The sequence below is a fragment of the Lemur catta genome, chromosome 7, assembly GCF_020740605.2.
Source record: "Lemur catta isolate mLemCat1 chromosome 7, mLemCat1.pri, whole genome shotgun sequence".
NCBI classification, from domain to species: Eukaryota; Metazoa; Chordata; class Mammalia; order Primates; family Lemuridae; genus Lemur; species Lemur catta.
The window spans coordinates 68,471,046-68,486,009 of NC_059134.1; the positions used below are offsets into that span (position 1 = coordinate 68,471,046).

Here is a 14,964-nt window from a genome sequence, read left to right on the forward strand (position 1 = left end):
GCTTCCTCCTCTCCATTCCAGTATCCAAATCCCGCCCTCCCTCCGAGTGCCAGCCCAGGTTCTTCCTCCTCTGGGAAGCACCGGCTGTCTTTGCCATTTATTTGGCACTAATCATACATCATCCTGTGTGATCATTAATCTTTTCCTGGTGCACTTCCATTTTCCTTTCTCAGTCGGAAGCTCCTGTTGGCCAGGAAGCCCATGCTGTACTTATGTGTACCTCCCGGAGCATCTAATCCATTCCTCTAGTAGCACGTTCTGCGCAATCTATAAACATTTCCAGATGGACAACACACCTGTCCGTACTTCATCTGTTAGGGCCTAAACTGGGGAGATATGTTAGTCTCATGCCATCGTTACAAACAGCGAGGCAGTAAAGAAAAGGCTTTGTTCAAGGTCACGCTCCCCCTCCTGACAGACAACACTACTCTCAGTTTATCACATTTTGTGTATTGATTTGCAGCTGGACTTCCAGTTAAAACAGATATAACCCCTGGGCCATCTCGATTATGTTCTGGAGCACGACGTTCTTTCTTCTGTAGGATGAAGTGTAACAGGCCTTCAGTAAAGGTCGAAGACAAGGACTTCCCCTCCACCTGCTCAAAGAAAAAAGGTAATGATTTAACAGTTCTTTGAAATCCTCTGCCAGGCGAGGCTCGCTTTCTGGAGTGGAGCTCTCAGCACGGCGTAGCTTCCGTGCTTCCCGGCTGGCCAGAGCACAGGTCCCAGGACTGCGGCCGGGACCCTCTGCCCTGACCACATGGAGGGCAGTTGGGGAGCAGAGGCGACGCTCAGGAGCCCTGACGGGTGGTCACAGTGACGGAGATGCGTGGAGAGGCTTGCTGTGTCTCAGTGTTGTTTGTGCTAATGTGGCTGGGGAGGATGCTCTTGGCCTAACCGCCTCCTGAGCACCCCGCAGTCCGCAGGAGCTACTCCCGCTAGTTCACCAATGACCTTCCCGTTGCTAGACGCGAAGGCCACTTTTCATTTTTCTTCCGTCTTGAAGAGTTCTTCACTAGGACACTGAAGGAGGAGCTCAGGTGGTTACCAGGATCCCCTGAAACCACATGCTTCTCACCTCCCCCGTCCTCTGCTACTCCCCTCTCCTCCTGGTTCCTTTGGCTGCTCCTCCTCTCTGACCTGGGGCTTCTCTCCTCTGTCCACACTCTATCCATAGGTCACGTCCTCTACTCCCTGAGCTTTACATGCCCCTGACATGCCAGTAACTTCCAAGCTTGTATTTCCAGCCCAGTCCTCTCTTTTGAACTGCAAATTCATAAATTAACTGCTTACTAAATCTGCCTGCCTGGGTATGTCAAGGGCATCTCAAACACCATACGTGCCGAGGAGCCGCCTGAGCTTCTGCAGTGTCCGTGCTGCCACCACGCAGCTCGCTGCTCACGCCGGGAGGGAGCCTGGGAGGCACCCTCGCACCCTGTCCCCCCGCTGCGGCCCCTCGGTCCCCTCGGTTACTAAGTCCTGCTTCAGTGACTCCCTTCTGCAGGAGTTAGCTGAATCTGTTTGTCCCTCTCCACACGTCCCACTGTCACTCAGATGCAGGCTGCCCTCAGCTGGCACCGGGTCTGGTAAAGTAGGCTGCCCTTGCTTTCCGCCCCTCCACACAGCAGCCAGGATGGTCTTCCTGTCGGTCTCCTGTTCAGAACCCTTCCACGGTTCCCATTGCTCTTGAAGATAAGTTCAGAATACGTAACATGACCATGCAGCCCCCAGCCCTGCCACTACTCAAGATGTTCCCATCGTGCTGACTTCCTTTCGATGGCACCTGTGACAGGGATTTCTTCCCCCTCCCCACCAGCTCCTGTCACCTGGCTCACTCCAGCCTCACGTTGCCTTCTGTCTTCTTAGAGCACCCTGCAGGTTTGCGTGTAGTACCGCCTCAGAGGTGCAGCTACGTAGTTATTTGTGTGATTATTTGTTTAAAGTCAGTCTCCCCGGCTAAACTCTACATGGGTGTGTCTGATTTGTTTTCCTCTGTATTCCAGTAATCAGCATAGCCTCCATGCTTGGTAGACACTCCGTGCTGGTTTGTTGTTGAAATCTACTGGTGCTTCATACTTAATATGTTCCAAAAGATTCCAAAAGATTGGAATCTTTTCTCTCTTCCCTGAGTTGGTGAATGACACCAGCAACCACTCAATCTAGAAAAGCTGAAGTCATCTTCATTTTCTTTTTTTCCCTTAAGCCTGATATTCAGACCAAATCCTAAGAGTTCTATCTCACACATTTCTTCTGCTGGCTGGGCACAGTGGCCCATGCCTATAACCCCAGCACTTTGGGAGGCCAGAGTGGGAGGATCATTTGAACATAGGAGTTCAAGACTGGCCTGGGCAACGTAGCAAGACTCCATCTCTACAAAGGTGAAAAATTAGCCAGGGTGTTGGCATGCACATGTAATCCCTGCTACTTGGGAGGCTGAGGCAGGAGGATCACTTAAGCCCAAGAGTTTGAGGCTTCAGTGAGCTATGGTGGTGCCACTGCATTCCAGCCTGGATAACAGAGCAAGATGCTGTCTCTAATAAAAATATATATTTTTTTAAAAAAGAAAATAAATTTCTCCTTCTTTCCCCTGACTTCTCTTCCTCTTCACTGTACTGCCATAGTTCAGTCCTCATCATCTCTTGTATTATTGCCGCTGGCCTCTGAACCAGCCTTCCTACTTCAGGTTTCTACTCTCTTCTACTCTCCTCCTAGAGCATCCAAACCATTTGATTTTGCTTTTTCCCCACTTAAATACCTTTGGGGACTCTCCATGTCCTGTCTAAAAAAAGACCAACACATAGGTTAGCAAATAATCCAAGGCCCTTGCAATCTGCCTCCAACCTGCCTTTCAGCTCCACCCCCCAGCTCTTCCCTTTTCTCTTGAACCACACAGAGCTCTTTGCTGTTTCTTGTATAGGTTCTGCCTCTGTGCCTTGGTACATTCTCAGCCTTTACACATTCTAGTCCGTTAGTCACTGCTCATCTTTCTTGATCCACCTCCTACGCTGGTTTTTCTGGGAAACCTTCCTCTGCAGACGTAGATTTAGATATTCTTTCCTTGGTCTATGGAATGCGCTCAGTATAACTAGCCCTACTAAGCATGTTACACTGGATGACGGTTGTCTGTTTTTCTGTCTGCCCCTTTGACTAGATGCTCACTTCTGGAGAATGAGGCCTTGTTTTTTGTTTTTTGACTCCTTACCTACCTCCCACTCCACCGTCAGCTGCCTGTGCCTCCGTGACCCAAACCTGGCACTGACACTAACCACGGCTTTTACTTTCTAGCAGATCGAAAAAGCTTCTGCACAATCCACAGCACAGGCTATTTGAAAAGCTGGCCACCCACAAAGATGGGGCTGGACGAAGACAATGAACCAGACAACGAGGGGTGTAACCTCAGCTGCCTTGTCGCAATCGGACGACTACATTCTCACATGGTTCCACAACCGGTGAACGGGGAAATCAGGGTGAAATCTATGGAGTATGTTTCTCGGCACGCAATAGATGGCAAGTTTGTTTTTGTAGACCAGAGGTAAGAGTCTCCATATTCCCCTTGAGCAGTGATGGTAGAGGATTTTCAAACTTGAGCTGAAAAGCACAGAAGCCTGGGCCATCAGCTGGCTTTTCTAAGAATGAAGAAAGAGACAGAAGTGATGAAGGTCTCTGTTAAAAAATGAGACTGATTAGCATATCATCATCAATACAGACATTTTCTCTGTGCCATTCTTTGGCATGTAGAGACAGTTAAGTAGGGTGGTTTGATGTCCATAGCCAAAAGAGAATGTGGGCATAGCATGCTGTCTGAATCTGTGGAATATCCTGGGACCACTGATTGCTGTGATTGGAATTCTAGAATCTAGGACTGGGAAGCAATTATGTAGTCCTGAACTGTCCAGTATAGTAATCATCATAGTAGGCTTCTATGGCCATTTGAATTTGAATTTAATTAAAATTAAAGATTCCATTTCCCAGGCTCACTAGCCACATTTTAAGTATTCATTGGCCACAGGTGGCTAATGGCACAGACATGGAACAATTCCATCATCGCAGACAGTTCTGTTGGACAACACTGATCTAGTCCAACATCCTCATTTTAGGGATGAGGAAGTGAGGCCCAGCCTGGGGACCGGCTGGATTCACAACTAATTGGTGATAGGCCCAGACTGAGAACACAGATGCCCCAAATTTACTGCTGCCTGCAACCTCCCTTAAGAATATCCACAGGCTAATGATTTTCCTGGCTACTGGAGACAGCCACAAAATGCTGGAAAAGGAAATAGCCACTTTTCAAGATCCTTGTGGCCTTAGCTGCTAGCGTCTGGTGTGTGGTTCTCCTGCTAAAAAGGAGGCAGTAAAATGGCGAAGCCGCGTGCTGGGATTTAGACTTCTACCACATTTTTATCGAATTAATATAGTTACCATTTTAAAACCTTCTAAAATTTGATTTCTTGCGATGGTAATCCCTTTAAAAGGCTGCTTTGCTTTGTTTTCCTCTGTTTTTACAGCCTTGATTAAATTCAGATGCCTAAAAAAAAAAAAAATAGAGAAAAAGATCCACACACTAAGCTTCCTGAAAATCCACCCAGCTTTTTTGCCTCCAGCTTAGGCCTTGTCCCCGTGGGCTATAGCAGGGTTCGTCCACTGCAAAGTTGCTATTAATCATCTGAATGGCTTTTTCTTCTTTAAAAATTCTTTTAGGGCAACAGCTATTTTGGCATATTTACCACAAGAACTTCTAGGCACATCGTGTTATGAATATTTTCACCAAGATGACATAGGACATCTTGCAGAATGTCACAGGCAAGGTAAGCTGAGGTTAAGTTTAAGGTGTCCCTCTGCTTCTAGACTAGTCCACGTGACCTTCTGGAGAAATCTGCCCCCAGTGATATGGGAGCCAGCTAGCCCCAGACCCTCCAGGCCTGGACACCCGCGACACCTGCATGAAGAGGACGCTCGTGCCTCCGTGCACCATTTGTCCCCTTACAGACGCCCCACCCTGTCTGCGTAGTGGTTTCCTGTACCTAGGCCATGGCAGTTTCTGGAAGGCATCTCTTGTTCAGAGGGTTTACGCGGACCCTGTACAGATTTAGTGTGGCTAGACTGATCTGATTCTCGTTTCCATGCAAGCCTACACTACTTCTTATATTTTCCTTCTCGACTAATGATGTGGCCACATGCACAGCCTCCTGAGAGACCCCTTCTTTCACTGTGTCTCCACCGGATCCTGTCCATTCACCTCAGACACACATTTCCAAGGAGTCCCCTTCTTACCACCCCCACTGCCATGACCCTGGTTCAAGCCCTTCTGGAGACCTGGCATAGATCCTAACGGGTCTCCTTTTGCCCTCTTACCCCATGTCCATTTTCTGTAGTTATCCCATTTTTCTTCAGATAGATCCAGCCTGATAATGTCACATCCCTGTATAAAAACTTCCCGCCTTTAGACTCAAGCTGAAACGTCTGCACCAGACTTCAGATTCAAGACCTTCCGCCTCCTGGCCCCACCCACCTCCTCAGTTTCCCTCCCCATCCACCTGCACAGGCCTGTGCTCCAGCCACACTGACTGTCACGCTGGTCCCTGCCCCACCAGGCCCTGCCATTCCTCGGGCATTGCTAGGTTCTTCCCTCCCTCCTTCTCTTGGCAAACTTGTGTTCATCCCTCAAGACCCTGATCTCTTCCTCTGTGTAGCCTTTGCTCCTCTGCTTCTTGAGGGCAGGAGTCATATCCTGTCTCTCTCTCTGTCTCCAGTGCCTGGCACGGGAAAGGTGCTCTTTCCATGTTTATTACACGAAAGAGTGAGGTCTGAACAGGTGCGTGGCTTCCATCGATTCTGATGTCTTACAAATGAGAGAAGTGCCGTACTGCCTTTGGGATTTGTGACGGGGAAGGAGCCTGGCCCCTCTGGGCAGTGCTGTCTCAGTCGTTGGTGTTCACATCCGAGCTGACTCCAGTTAGCTGTGTAGGATGCAGTCAGTAATCCCCTCGAGCCTTAATTTCATAGACTCTGGAAAACAGTGACAAATTCACAAATGAATTGAAAGGCTCTGAGTTAGACCCTCCAAAACAACCTGTTCTCTGAAGTGTTGACTGGCGGGGCTCCCTTGGCTTATTAAAGAGTGACAGTGTTGGAGCCTGAGTACCTTTAGTATTCGGTATTGCATATCGTGTTTAATATTTTGGTCTAAAGGAACAACAACGTTCATGGTTTCTTTGCATTTTCAGTTTTACAGACGAGAGAAAAGATTACAACAAATTGCTATAAGTTTAAAATCAAAGATGGTTCTTTCATCACACTACGGAGTCGATGGTTCAGTTTCATGAACCCTTGGACCAAGGAAGTAGAATACATTGTTTCAACCAACACTGTTGTTTTGTAAGTGTTTTTCCTATATCGGAAGCTCCCTTGCTTCAGAGAGAGATGCCTTGAACTCCTCCCCTGGGAAAGTGGGTACAGCGGCAGCCGGTGTCACATCCTTTGATGCCATCTTGCTAGTATCGTGTGAAGCCTCACAACTGGCAGAAGCCAGACAGGGTTGTTAATAAGGACAAGCCTCAGTGCCCTTATGCGGGCCCCAGCTTGTGGAGTTGCTCTAGGAAACAGCAAGATTTCCTTCCAGCGAAAGCAGCCAACCTTTAAACCCACAGTCCCGCATGCCGGGCTGCCACACGTGCTGCCGCAGAGGGAGGGGTGGACAATCCATGAAAGGCTCCTACTGGCCTTGGCTGAGGATGGGCAGGTGGCCCGAGCACTGGCAGCTAGAATGCCACCTCAAAAGGCTGCCACCTGCTAGGTGAGCAGGGGAAGAGGACAGGCCTGTTCTCACACCTCCCTCCCTGTGGTGTCCAAACCCCACCTGTGGTTGGAGCTGGGCAGGGGGCTGGGCTGGGCTGGCAGAGGAGGCACTGTCACAGGGGCGGTGGGCAGCCGCAGCTCCCACCTCCGCTGGACTGTGTCCCGCATGAGTTAGGAAGGCCCAGGCACGCAGTGAGGCCAAAGGCCGGGATGCTGTCCATCGTTTTATCAAAAAGCGAGAAGACGTGTTCAGCCACTCAGACAGACACTTCATTTTCTGGCCTGTCCAGGTCCAGAGTGGACACCGGACACCTTGGCCAAGGTGAAAGGGGCACGGTTCTGAGCAGGCCTGACTCACGTTTCCTTATTGCTGGGATGTTCACAGAGCCAGCGTCTTGGAAGGCGGGGACCCAACCTTCCCGCAGCTCACAGCGTCCCCCCACAGCATGGACAGCATGCTGCCCTCTGGAGAAGGTAACTATGCGCTGCCGGGGCAGGGGCTTGTGGCCAAATACCCTTCCCCCAGGTATTCGGGGTCCCCTGGCGTCATATTCTGTGGAACAGGGGAGGCCTCGGGCAGGTGATGTGCTGCTGATTTCCCTGTGAGTGCTAAGGACGCTGTCATCTCGCTTGCCCTGTTGAGCTTGGAATACTGGGAATTCCTTGTTGCCCTTCCTGAGGGTGCCTGGACCATGGAAACCCTTGAAATAGCAAACTCCTTGCTCCTCTTGTGCTGTCCCCCTGTGTTGCCCGGTGGCTGTGGTGTGCTCTTTGGTGACTGTCACAGCCCTCCTGTGGTTGGGAGGAAGGTGTCTGTCAGCGCTGGAGTGTGTGCCAGTCCCAGCGGGCTCCCTCCCCAGGGCTCAGCCTTTGCCCTGGCTCTCCACACTGGGCTCGTCCATCCTGGGACCACCTCCGCAGGCGGGGCTTCGGTCCCCACCTGTCCCACGATGACTCGCACAGCCACATCTCCAGCCCCGGTCTCTCTGCTGAGCTCCAGATTTGTCTCTCCAGTTGCCTCCTAGACAGAGCCACCTGGAGTCCCAGAGACACCTGAAATTCAGAATATTCCAAACTGATTTTCTGCACTCCCCACCTGATTGCTTGTGTAAACTGGAAACCTTGCCTCCTGCCTCTCCCTCATTATATCTAAACATGAAGTCCTGCCCCTTCTGTCTCTTAAAACTGCATCACCACTGTTGCTGCCGCACCCTCCTCATCTGCTGCCTGGGTTATTGCAGACAACTTCCTAACTCTAGTCTCACTCTCCTCACCCGTCCTCCACTAGAGCTCATTCTGCAGTGGACTTGCTAACAACCCAAACCTCCTTCCGTGCCTCCGCTGTGTAGTCTGCTCGCACTCCCTGCCCGCCGTGGGCACTGCCCAGACGCATCGGTACGGTAGCCAAGGCCCCTCATGATCCGCCTGGTGCCTGCTGCTCCAGTTTTGTCTATCATGCCCTCGTCAGTCATGAGGAATCCCTGGGGGTGGTCTCCCAAGTGTCGTCCTGCCTCAGTGCTCTTGCACATGGTGGTCGCTGTGCCTGGAATGCTTCCCTGTCCTTTCTGCTCTGCCAGGCTAATTTGTACTCACCTCTCAAGATTCAGCTCAGAGTTAGCCTCGTCCAAAAAACTGCACCTGGCCCTGGATGAGTTGGGTGCCTTGTGCTTCCTGTCACACTTATCACACTTTTCTGTAGCCCCTCTTCATCTTGTCTGTGCCCCTGTTAGACTGTGAGCTCCTTGAGGGCAGAGACTTATCTCCATAACCCTGGCATGTATGTAGCTCAATGGTCTTCAGCAAACGTTTTTATGAGCGCTTGAAGGGAAAGAATTAGATGCTTCATGTCAACACATTGGCTTCTTACCCTAGAAGGAAACTTGAGCCTTTCCCTGCTGGAATGCCTTTTCCGACAAGCTATGGCTCTGCTGTCCCTCAAGTCACGACCCTGCTGTTGAACTTCAAGTGGATCGCGGGATGAACTGGTGTTAATTTAATACATAATAGCATTTCTTCCTTCAGTTTTCCCCTTTCCCACTCTCAGATTCCTTTGTTTTAGGTGGCCCAAAGAGGACCCACCCCACTGTTCCAGGGATTCCAGGGGGAACAAGGGCTGGGGCAGGAAAAATAGGTCGAATGATTGCTGAGGAAATCATGGAAATCCACAGGCAAGTAACACTTTCCAGTTGCTCCTTAGCAGTTTTGCCCCTCAGGGGATGTTTTGCAACGTCTGCAGACACCTTTGGTCACAACTGGGTGGGAGATTGCTGCTAAACATCCAGGGACAGACACCAGTGATGCTGTCTGCTAAACGTCCTGCACAGTGCACAGGGCAATCCCCTCATTTCCCACCTCCAGTAACAAACCATCCAGTCCTAAGTGTCAGTAGCACCACGATTGAGAAATCCTGCTTTAAATAAAGAAGCTAAACCAAAACAGGCCAGAACTAAAGGGAACTCTTGAGAAGGCTCAACTTTCTCAGTACTTTGTATATGGCTCGGCCTGCGGGAGTGGAGCTGTGAACTGCCAGTGAGTGATCTGGCCTTAAAAAACATTCACTTCTTTCAATGAAAAAGCTGCCTAGCTTTAGTAATAGAGACCAAGCAGATCAGCTAGTAACAGGGGCAGCTCTCTTTGGGGCAACTTCTTTTCATTATGAAAGAGGAGCTTGGAAGCAGTCCACCTGCATTTGCATTCTGGGCCTGTCTCCACCTGACTGTGCTTAGGAGACTTCACTTAACCTTTTACTCTGTTGACTTAAACCATAAAAAGGAAGCACTGTCTCCCAAGGATTGTGTTAGGATTGTGAGGGAACACGGGAAAATTCCTGGAATACAGCCTGACATATAGTGAGTGTTCAAAAATTAATTAATAGCTACATTCATCTGTGTAGGAGCTGAGAGCCTCATGGTCACATAATTTCTACCACACTGTCCCTGAACGTTAGCTGCAGTGTCAAGCGATGGCTTCCTTTCATGAGGTCTTCAGCCTGACAAGAGTTCAGGTGGATTTTCAGTTGTGTAAGCCTACTATGCAGAGAGCTACGCTAGCTGAGAGACCCGGACCCAGTCTTTCCCAGCTGCTGCTTTAGCAAGCTGCTATCACTGCTGCTGCTTGGCTACTTTTCAGACCCTGGTGCCCTCCATTTTCTATTTACTAGCTAAACAGTGTTTGTGGGGAAGAGGATAAATTGTGGGCTGTGGATTCCAGTTCATGGTATCGAAGATGGAGGTTAAACTTCTAAGGTCTCCTCCAACTCTTCTCGATTCCGTGAAGAAATAAAACTGATTACTTGAAAGTCACCAACCTGAATCCAAACCCTAATCCAAGGGCTTTGTCAATGAGGTGCTTGACTTCAGAGACTGCATTCTAGATCTGGTGCCTGCTGGAACAAATCCAGCTCATCACCTGTTTTTGTAAACAAAGTTTTATGGGAACACAGTTATACCCACTCATTTGTATATTGTATACGGTTGCATTCATGCTACAGTGGCAGAGTGGAGTAGCTATGACAGACATCACACGGCCTTGCAGAGCCTAAAATAGTTACTATCTGGCCCTTACAGAAAAAGTTTGCCAAGCCCTAGTCTAGATCTTCATCCTTTTTCTCACTCCTACCCCTTAAAACATACTCCACTAGGACAAAACAAAGGCAATGTAACTGTTTTCTTCTCTGGCAGGATAAGGGGGTCCTCACCTTCCAGCTGTGGCTCCAGCCCATTGAACATCACGAGTACACCTCCCCCTGATGCCTCTTCTCCAGGAGGCAAGAAGGTGAGGCTGATGACTCAGGCTAGAGAGCCTCTTGCTCAAGTTCTGAATTGGTGGGGGTGGGAGTATAGAATTACAGTTGTGGTTGCTGAAACAAGTTGGACTCTTTTTCCTCCTTCAAGTAAATGCATCAGTGTGAGGCCGGGTACGAAGCATACTGGTAGGGCTAGGAGGGCTTGCTGACATCCTCAGAGGATTTATTCCATATGAGTGGAGGAAGGCAGAAAGAACATTCGCAGGAATGGGGAGCTGTCAGTTTATTTCTGAGGGAGCAATTCAAGAGTTCCCATGAGAGATAGATTAGCGAGTACCTCATTCTCCGCCAGGTGTTTTCCAGGGAGGAAATATGATTAGTGTCTAGGGCAGACACTGGAAACAGCAATACCACCAGCAGTACTTTGGAAGTCAAGCCACATTTTACAGCTGCAGAATACTTGGGGACCTGCTGCCTAGGTTGCTGTGGTGTGACTACATTGGGTACAGTAGTTCATAGGTCACTGGTCTTCATGAAGAGCTGGCTAGAAGACTACACTATAAATGGGTTTAGAAATCCGTCATCTGTTTTCATCTTTCCCTCCATACTGGATCACCATCTCCTTAGGGTGGTTTTCCCATCTCTGCTTCTCAATTCAACTCTTAGGCACTTGACTTCCTGTTATTATCAAGGATTCTACACTCAGTTTTTAAAGGTTATCACTCCAGTATAGGTTTAAATATTATTCAGAGGACTTTCATATACATTCTCTCATCTTATCCCCACAACTTCACAGATGAAAAAATCCAGGCTTCCCAGCATTTGTTAATAAGTATGGCCCCAAACTACAGTCCTGGTTTCATGACTTCCAATTCTTTTCATATCAACGACTACCAGAAATACAAAGTTGTGCTCTGCATCATAAAGCCCCAAGTATTTCTGAGGCGTTTATGAATTCTTTTTTCCTTTGGGCTTATAAAAATGGGTCTGTGAGAAGAAATTCTGGGTGTATTCTCTCATAAGATAAGTCCTAAGCAGCTGGAACAAGATGGAGTTAAACATGACAGCAGCATTAAATGATATACCAGACCCACAAGAGTAAAGGTGGCCCCACGCTCCAGCCCTTACTAGTCACCTTTAAATTTGGCAGGTCCAAAAATGAACCATTTAGCCTACAGTTGTTTCAGTCAGGATCAAGCTAAAAAGGGAGGCTAATTCGTATCCAAGTCACAGCACCAAAAAAAGGGGCGGGGGCGGGGAGGTAGGCTAAGTGAGCCTCTGTGGTCCCAGGAGAGTATGGACATCCAGAAGCACTAAGGCAGGTTCAGATAAGCAGGGTTTCTACAAAAGTCATCTGTGGTCGTTTTTTTTTTTTTGGGGGGGGGGGCGGGGAGGGCAGGGAGCAAGGTCCTTTCAAGGATCTGCAAGGTCAAAGTGATTTTCATGATAATACTAAAACATTTTTTTCCACTGTGTTGATAATGTGTTGATAAAAGCATTGTTTGGTAAAACTGCTGGCGTTTTGCCCAAATTGGACCAGTGGCACCAAACTGTACTAGTAGTCATTGTATTCTTCAGCCACATACTCGCAATCAAAAAATAATTTAAAAGACAGTTTCATTTAAGAATGTCCTTAATGAAGCAGTAAAAATCACTTTTATAAAATCCTTGAGTACACATCTTTTTAATACTTTATGTGACAAAATGGGAAATATGCATAAAGTGCTTGTGCTGCAAACTATGAAGTTTGTCCCAAGAAAAAGCACTCTGTGACTATTTAAGTTGTGAGCTGAATTAGCTCCTTTTTTCATGGGACATCATTTCTACTCTAGCAAACTATGGTTATTCAGTTTTAGGTATTTATTTAGCATCATTTTCTTAAAAATGAAGTGAACCTATTACTTCAAGGAAACTAACTTGACACTGTTTGTTGCCAATGATAAACTTGGAGATTTCAAGCAAAAATAGGAATTTTTAGAAAACTTCTATCTGCTACTTTGGGCTTGAGAGCTTCCTAAAACTTAAAAGATATTTTTGATGAGATAGGTGGTGTTAATAATGGTGATGTTTTGATGCTGTATAATGGAATATGTCAACATTTAGAAGATCTGCATAACTCAGTGAGGCGGTATTTTCTAAGTAACCAATGCAAGATATTTCAAAATCATCCAAGGGTAAAAGACCCATCCAAAGTGCCAGGATTTTAACAAGAGTACAAAAAATTCATTGATGTGGTTTCAGATTCCACATTGCAACTAACCTTTAAGAAACTTCCATTTGTTGAGTTTGTATGTAGTATCAGAGAAGAATATTCCAATTTTTGAAAAGGCTAATTAAAATATGCTTCCCTTTTCCAACTATATATCTCTAGGAGGTTGGATTTCCTTCATGTACTTGAATCAAATAACATATCTAAACAGACCGGAGAACCAGACATGAGAATCTAATTGAAATCTATTAAGCCAGACATTACACTTGCAAAAATGTAAAATAATGATAATCTCACTAATTTTTTGTTGTTATTGTTTTGGAAAATAGTTATTTTTTCATTAAAATGCTACTTATTATTCATGTTAACATGTAATGGATTTATTACATTTAAAAAATCTATTCATTTTAATATCAAATATAATAAATATTGATAAATACAGCCTACATAAAAGTTCATTGGAGTCCTCAATAATTTTTAAGAGTGTAAAGGCATCCGTAGACCAAAAAGTTAAAGTTGAACTGTGGAAATAAAGAAAATTATAATGCCACCTACTGGCAAGGCCTGAAGTTTCTTCTGAAATCCAGCAGCTACCAAACTCTTTCCTCACCTATATCCAAATATTTCTCAAAGGATGCCCTTCCCTGAGACTCAACTAGGGAAAGGAAACTGGGGGTGGGGGTGTGTACACGGGGAGCATGATTTGGGGGCAAGACAGAATTAGAGTTCTGGTATTGAGGAGTAATAATCCTGTTTCCCAGTGGCGTATCTGAAGAACTTAAACCACAGGTTACTGAAGTTGGCAGCTAGGTGATAAGGGATGTAGTAATACTTCTAGTGTTTTGTTCATTTGTGACTCCTCAGAGTTGTGTCTCTTCACAGCTTGTTAACAAGTCCACTTATTTCTTCTTCAGCAACATCTGTTACTACGTTTTACTCCCTTTACAGGGGAACTGCCCACCTGGGCTCACTGGAGTTTAGGCCTTGGCCTTAAAAGAAATATGTGGGCAGCATGATTCCAAGTAGTTGAATGCTCTTAGGGATTTTATTCAGCCTTTAAGTTACCTGTGTGGGCTAAATCAAATGAAGAGAATAGTTTAGGGGAGAGGTTTTTTTCTTACTATGACCATTTCTAAGAGTTCCTTGTTTGACATCATCCAAGAAGAAACTGAAGCCATTTGAAGCTTCCCTCTCACCCCCGCTTCCTCTTTCCAACATGCTTCATTTTCTTGGTGACATTGCACATGATACTGATTGAAAGTTCCGTACTGGAGTAGAAAATGTCATACTTTTCCCCTTTTGTTTGTAGATTTTAAATGGAGGGACTCCAGACATTCCTTCCAGTGGCCTACTACCAGGACAGGCTCAGGACAACCCAGGTTATCCATATTCTGATAGTTCTTCTATTCTGGGTAAGTGGCATTATTATTCATTTCCATTGTGATCTTGCAAAACATCTGGCATAAAGTCAGTTTTAAGAACTGAATTGAGACCAGGCATGGGGGCTCACACCTGTAATCTGAGCACATTGGGAGGCCAAGGTGGAAAGATCACTTGAAGGCCAGGAGTTTGAGACCAGCATGAGCAGCATAGCAAGACCCCATCTCTACAAAACATATATTGAAAAGACTAGCTGGGTGTGGTGGCATGCACCTGTAGTCCCAGCTATTTGGGAAGCTGTGGCAGGAGGATCACTTGAGCCCAGGAGTTTGAGGTTGCAGTGAGCTGTGATGATACCACTGCACTCCAGCCCAGGCAAGAGAGCAAGACCCTGTCTCAAAAAAAAGAAAAAAAAAAAGAACTGAATTATATAAAACAACTTAGTTATCTATAACTAATAGATAAGTTTGATAAGAACAGAGTAAAAGTTTAAAATTTGTTCAAATCTCTACTTCAAAGTTGACTTTAATATTTGAGTTTTGGTGGGGGTCCAAGTGTGTCCCTGGAACTCAAGAGGAAGTTAGAGTAGCCTAGACATAGGCCTTCTCCCACATGGGGCATCAACTCTTCAGAGGGACAGCCAATGAAGGTTCAGAGATAAAGCCTAGAAGGGTGATTGCTAAGCATTTCAGAGGGTATTAAAAATCATTAAGTGATGAGAGTTTGCTTATCCCATAACATCCACCTTTGTCTCTACTTGTCTTTCTAGATCTTTTTTCCTAATCTCTCCTGTTTGCCTTTCTGTAATTCTCTCCCCTTAACTGGTTATATAAGA

The 14,964-nt window shown here is 46.7% G+C and overlaps 1 protein-coding gene across 14 annotated transcripts in view; it reads left to right on the forward strand.

Moving 5' to 3' along the window:
- ARNTL (aryl hydrocarbon receptor nuclear translocator like) overlaps positions 1 to 14,964 on the forward strand; it is a 102,568-nt gene that overhangs the window by 86,692 nt on the left and 912 nt on the right. For 5 of the 14 annotated variants that reach the window (XM_045557557.1, XM_045557558.1, XM_045557559.1 and 2 more), the window contains 8 exons: positions 464 to 613; positions 3,286 to 3,532; positions 4,699 to 4,805; positions 6,225 to 6,375; positions 7,181 to 7,269; positions 8,840 to 8,963; positions 10,476 to 10,569; positions 14,059 to 14,161. In XM_045557557.1, the coding sequence (XP_045413513.1) occupies positions 464 to 613; positions 3,286 to 3,532; positions 4,699 to 4,805; positions 6,225 to 6,375; positions 7,181 to 7,269; positions 8,840 to 8,963; positions 10,476 to 10,569; positions 14,059 to 14,161 (1,065 nt within the window). Of the gene's footprint in view, positions 1 to 463; positions 614 to 3,285; positions 3,533 to 4,698; positions 4,806 to 6,224; positions 6,376 to 7,085; positions 7,270 to 8,839; positions 8,964 to 10,475; positions 10,570 to 14,058; positions 14,162 to 14,964 lie in introns of those variants that run through there. The other 9 variants (XM_045557563.1, XM_045557565.1, XM_045557562.1 and 6 more) reach the window with 6 other exon arrangements.